Below are 6,283 nucleotides of genomic sequence, written 5' to 3'. Positions count from 1 at the left end.
GGACAGTGCCATGAAAAGCTGTTCTTATTTTACTAAGAAATCATTGCATTTCCAGCGGTGATAATACCACGAAAAGCTCCTCTTTTTTTATTAAAAATTGCAGCATTTCCAGCGAGGAAAGTGCCACGAAAAGCAGTTGATTTTACAGAGACACTGCTGCATATCCAGTGTTGATAGTGCCACAGAAAGCTTTTCTTCTTTTTTCAAAATTGCTGCATTTCCAGCAGGTATCGTGCCACAAACAGCTTTTTCTTTTCACAGAGACATAACTGCATTTCTAGCGCGGGTGGTGCCACGAAAAGCATTTTGTTTTTACCAAGACATGGCCAGTGCCCGAAAAGCGGTTGTTTTCATCCAGACATAGCTGCATTTCCAGCAAGGATAGTGCTACAAAAAGCTCTTCTTTTTTATCGAGATTGCAGCATTTTCAGCAGAGATAGTGCCACAAAAAGTATTTCTTTTTTACCAAGACACCACTGCATTTCCAGTGTGCACAGTGCCATGAAAAACAGTTGTTTTTGCAGAGATATCACTGTATTTCTAGTGGAGATAGTGTCAGGAAACAGGTTCTCTTGTACACAGATATCGTCACATTTCCAGCAGGTATCGTGCCACAAACAGCTTTTTCTTTTAACAGAGACATAGCTGCATTTCTAGCGAGAGTGGTGCCACAGAAACATTTGTTTTTACCAATGTGTTTTTGAAACAAAATGTTTTAACACATCCACTACATAATAACACGCAGATATAAGTTATCCTTGGTTTGCAGTAACGTACAATGCCAACATTTATACTGGCAACCAGGTCGGCTTATTGTTGTACTGGACATCCTAAATTCACTGGCTTTCACTTCAGCTACAATTTTACATTAGCAGTTTTTATTTTGTTCCCCCAAAAAAGTATCTGAATAAATCTGAAACATATTACTAAGTTTGGACAACACGCTCTCACTCCCAACCTGTCAGATACCAGCACTCGGTCAGTGGGCATATGCTTCAAACCTTGATGCGCTAGTGTCAGTTTTCGTTCGTTACATGCGACAGTGTCTTTTGGTTTCTCCATCAAAACTACTTAACGTTAAGTAACAAAACTACGCAGTTTGGTTTAGAAAACCAAACTTTTGGTTTTACATGGGACACTAATACCAATTTCTGGGTGAAGTCTGGTGTGTGTTTGAACCATCCACCACCCCTCCCTGCCTCCGTACTCAGACTTTCTCGCTCTTAGGGAGTGATCACACCGAGATGAAACGCTAGAAACGCGACGCCAGTAAAACCATTGTTTTCCTATGATACGGTGCGTCTGACCGGCGTTCAAGCGTCTTTTTAGACAGGGGTTTTTCCGGCGTCTTTTTAGACGCGCGTAGACGCTGAAAAGTTAAAATATTTTCAACTTTTTTGAGCGTCACACGCCAGTAGCTAGCGCACATTGAATAAGCGCTTCCAGCATTTCAAGCGTCTTTAAAGCGTCCGCGTCTCTAGCATCTCATCTCATTTCTGTGTGATCATCCCCTTACTTCTACGTTACTGCCACAGACGGGGTTACATCGGAGTTAGCTGAAAGCCTGTGGCATCGTAAACAGACACCGTGAGGGTGTTTAGTACGTTGCTAACAGAAGCCGAGAGCCACTGACCAGGCTGCCGTATTTGACGCCGTGGGAACGAGAGCAGGTTGGAGTGGATGAAATCTTGTCGTACATGTTTTACAGAAAGGAAGAGGTGCAGGTTAAGATAGATGCAAGCGTGTTTGATAAAAACATAAACAATTTATTAGCACGTCATGGATATAATTGTTGAGTTTAAAAAAAGAGGAAAATTAAATAGCAGTTACACGTTATAGGACCAGAGTCATCGGAGCACTGAGCAGCCTTCAGGGAGCCGGGTCATCTTGAAGAAAATGTTTATAATGAGACTCATTACAGTACTGAGACGATGTGAGGCTCCCCTGTCCCAAGTCATTTAGAGAATCCCACATCCTTGCCACTCCTCCGCTCATACACATTCTCAATAAGCAGTGTGTGTGTGTCTGCTCAGCCTCAGGCCTGCCTGTGTGTGTGTGTGTGTGTGTGTGTGTGCGTGTGTGCGCGTGTGTGTGTGTGTGTGTGTGTGTGTGTTACATGGCTGCATGTGTGTGCATGTACAGTATGTTGCAATCCAGAAGGGAGCCGAATTTATGCACTTTAAAAATAAATACACATAAGCACACAATTAGAGTCACGTGCACGCACACACAGGCCTGTTCTGAGGTCAGTGGTTATCATGCCACATATTTACATTCTCGTTTTAAGGAAACTGTGTACAAGGCAGTAGTAGATGGTGATCTGGCAAGGTGTATTCTTTTTTTTTTTTTTGGTCTTTTTTTTCTTACGAGTTGGGGGATGAGGGTGCAGACATAAGACACAAAACTAAGGTGAGAGTCATCAATAAATAAATAAATAAATAACCCAAGTATTGACCAATAAGTTAATAAGTTAAAGGGGTCCGTCTGTACATGTGTGGAGAGAGATGGTGTGTGTGTGTGTGTGTGTGTGTGTGTGTGTGTGTGCATGGTTTGTTTGATGTTAGGAGTGTGTGTGTGTTGTCCTAAGGGGCTGTAGCTATGGAGGAGCAGGAGCAGTAAACTGAAGCCGTCCCCCAGAGACCCACAGCTTCATTCTGCTCTGACAACACAAACAGAGCTGCTATGAAACTTTCTGACCTAATGACACCGAAGCAAAAACAACACTGGCTGCAGATGTGCAGAATGCGATATAACCATGCTACCATATATGAAAACTGCAGGAGTCACACTGGGAAGATACAAGTGAAATCTAAAAAAACACAACTTTGCCGTCGTGGTGACGTTTCTAAACTTCGGTATTTTTTAAACCTGGACCATATTTTCCCCTGTTTGTGTGTCTCAGGCTGCTGTCAGCCCGAGAGTGGTCTCCTCTGGTCTGAATCAGGGACTCATGTTGTTCCAAAGTTGTATAATTGCCTAGAGTTGGTTCGTGTTCTCACGGCAGCATTTACAAGAGGACCAGATCAAATGCCTTGTGTGAGAAAGCTGCTCTTCTTTTGATCTTCAAAAATCTGTAACAGTGGCATAATTTGTTGACTAAGTGTGTGGTTAACATCATTAAAGTTAAAGTGTATTAAGTACAGTAGATTTCAGTCAGCACGCCTCCAGTTTGGAGAAGCAGACAGGACACAGAAGCTAAATAATGTACTGCTGTGAACAGAGGTTGCAACAAAACATATTTTCGCCACCTAAAAATCTTTATCAGTTTAAGTGTATGCTATATTTAGAATATTTCTACCACTTTACTTTGCCGACCGACAGCGTAGGTAGAACTGAAGCCGTTATTTTTGCTGTCTTCTAAGCCACCAGACTTGCACAACACAGGAGCTGCTGGTCTACAGCTGCCTCTGTCAGGCTTTGGTGAGTACAAACTAACCCTTCAGAACACCAAAGTGACACATTAATCGTAGAGCTGTAATGATTAGTCGATCAAAAGAAAACTAATCTGCTAATCGATTTCTCGTTTCAGTCATTTTTCAAGCAATACTTTTAAATATTTGTTGGTTTCAGCTCCATAAATGTGAGTTTTTGCTGCTTCTCTTTGTCATGTATGATGATACATGAAGACTCTTTAAGTTCTGGACTGTTGGTCGGACAAAAGAAGCAAATTAAAGACGTCACTTTGGTCTCTGGGAGACTGTGATGAGTGTTAACTGTGAAAATTATCATCAGATTCATCGATAATGAAATTAGTAGCAGCTCTGAGATATAGCCGGACGCTGGAGCACAACGCAGCACTTCAGCACAGAGCAGAACAATCTGCTCTAGGGAATCAGGTCGGCTGAGTCAGTGATCTCTTTTAGGTCCGTTCTTAAATCAAACTTTTATCGGAGAGCCTTTTCTGATTTGACTTAAGTTTCACGTTCATTTAAACTGTCTTTTATTCCCTCAGTTTTAACATACCACAGTGTTTTTATCAGTTGTTGTTTTCATGTGTCGTCTGTTTCAATCACTGACATGTAAAGCACTTTGTAACTCTGTTTTATGAATAAAGATAATATAAAGGATTATAACACGACCTAACCGATCGAGGCAGCGGTAGATCAGCAACTCCCGTGTTCTGCGAGGCAAAATTAATGTTTTTGTCAATGTCTGGTGATGTAAAGGTTTTAGTTCCCCTGTCGGCAAGTGCTGTCTAAAATATTCTCAATATAGCGTACGCTTAAACTGCTAGCGATTTTTTTAGGTAGCTAAAACATATTTTGCTGCTGCCGTCGTGCACAGCAGAACATTGCTTAGCGTCTGTGTCAGTACTCCACACTGGGGACGTGCCGACTGCCATCTACTGTAGATATTACACTGTCTGTGAATAAATACCTCATACACTTCAAAACATCTGAACGATCCCTTTAATGTCCTTTACATGTCGAGCTTACGTATTTGTTAGGTGCATTACTAACTTTTTAGATTTATAACTTTCTGGATTTCTAAATTTGGGGCCTGTAAAAGTAAATCAATGATCTTCATTTAATTATAAATAATTGTAGAATCTTAGGGACTGTTTAGTTTTAACGAGGTGTTAATGAAGTTATTTGTCGACCACAGACCTGCGCTACTAACGTTCAATCAAAAAGTACGAAATCTTTTATCGTTTTTTTTTGTAAGGGAAAGTGGTTGCTCCGTTAGGGTTGCAGCGGTATGAGATTTTCACGGTACGATAACCGTCTCAGAAAATATCGCGGTATCACAGAATTTATATTATTAACAGTCAGAATGACCATTTAAATAATGAAAATGTAAGGATTGTTTTTGGTTGAACAAACGTTTTATTACTTTAATTAAAACTTGGAACCACTTTGTTATCGTAAGTTTGTTTAAGAAGTCAAAAAATAACTAAAATAAAGTTAAGATTCTTTGTTTTCCAGTATCCCAGATAAAGTACACGGTATGATAATCGTCAACTTTTATATTATGATATACCTTGAAACTGATATATCGCTGCAACCCTAATCTCAGTGTTGAACAGAATTCCTCCAGCAGATCTGGAGTCAGTCTGGCAGTGAGAACGTGACGACAGTTTATTACAACTCATCAGAAATGGAAGAAGAAGAAGAGTAGAAAGCGTGTGACTGGCAGCTGCATAAATAAGTCATCATATATCATACAGAGACATGTAATAGCAGTACTGATCATCATCATCCTCATATATCATAGTAACGATGCCGTGGCAGGAATAAAACTTGCAGTGAACATGTGGCAGTCAGGGACAAACCCAAAGTTTGGAGTGTGTGTCTCTGTCAGTGTGTGTTTCTATGCCCTTGTTGGAGTGTGTGTTTCGGGGACATCAGCGGTTGTACATTCACGGTGAGAGGTTAGGAGGCGCTGTCCTTCAGGGGTCATCTGTAGGTGTGTGGGGGTCAGCGTGGTTGGCGTTGAAGGTCGTGGCGGGATGATGGGTTTTCTTCTAGAGAAGGATGCACTTCCCTTTCTCCACCCACGGGTTGTTCTTCATCAGCTCCGGGTTCAGGAAGGGGTCCTCTGGGACGCCGTCCTCTATCCACTTTACCAAACTTTGTGGGGAGACAGAGACATTTTTCAGATTCCAGAGGAAGTTTATTACCACAATCAATCCTCCGTCCCTCTTTGTCCATACAAGGCAAGAAATACAGGGAGAAGCTCAGCAACCAGGAGTAACTAATTACATTTACTCCTGCAGCTGAAGCTCTCCGTGTACTGTTGGAGGAAGTTTTCATTTACTTAAGTCCTTTTATTTCACTGAACTTTAAAGCAGCTGAAATCATATGAGCCATTCACAACACACTGTACATCAGTGACAAAGACATGAGTGATATGACTTTCTTTTTCCACTGAAGGATTGTTCAGTATTTTGTGAGGTTCACTGATTCACTTTGGACGAGAAGATCAAAACCACTCTTAAGTTTGTACGACAAATACGAAGCTACCACACAGATAGCTAGCTTAGCTCGACCAGGTGCAGTAACCTGTAGTCCAAAATAAAACCCCACGTAGAACTACAACATGTTGTATTTACACTTTGGGTTTTGTGCATGGTAATTAAGCCCTGTTTCCAACAAACACTTTCAGTACAGCACCTTTGGAACCAACAGTAACCCTTCAGACATGGTACCTAGACCCTAGTGTTTCCACCACAGACAGTGCTCTTAAATGTGGGCGGGGTTGTTGTCACTCACTGCTCCGTCCAGCACTCACTGTATTTCCTCCTTTATCAGTCTGCACCTGGTTTATCGTCCACAGAACGAGG

The 6,283-nt window shown here is 41.5% G+C and overlaps 1 protein-coding gene across 1 annotated transcript in view; it reads right to left on the bottom strand.

Annotated features, from left to right (window-relative positions):
• Positions 1 to 593: 593 nt before the first annotated feature.
• The window catches only part of gng13b (guanine nucleotide binding protein (G protein), gamma 13b), a 29,734-nt gene continuing 24,044 nt past the window's right edge, over positions 594 to 6,283 (bottom strand). The window contains exon 3 of the mRNA XM_050069392.1: positions 594 to 5,570. Within this exon, the coding sequence (XP_049925349.1) occupies positions 5,465 to 5,570 (106 nt within the window). The 3' untranslated portion in view covers positions 594 to 5,464. The remainder of the gene's footprint in view (positions 5,571 to 6,283) is intronic.

Source organism: Epinephelus moara, chromosome 18 (assembly GCF_006386435.1).
Source record: "Epinephelus moara isolate mb chromosome 18, YSFRI_EMoa_1.0, whole genome shotgun sequence".
Classification (NCBI taxonomy): Eukaryota; Metazoa; Chordata; class Actinopteri; order Perciformes; family Serranidae; genus Epinephelus; species Epinephelus moara.
This window is presented reverse-complemented; position numbering and strand designations above follow the sequence as displayed.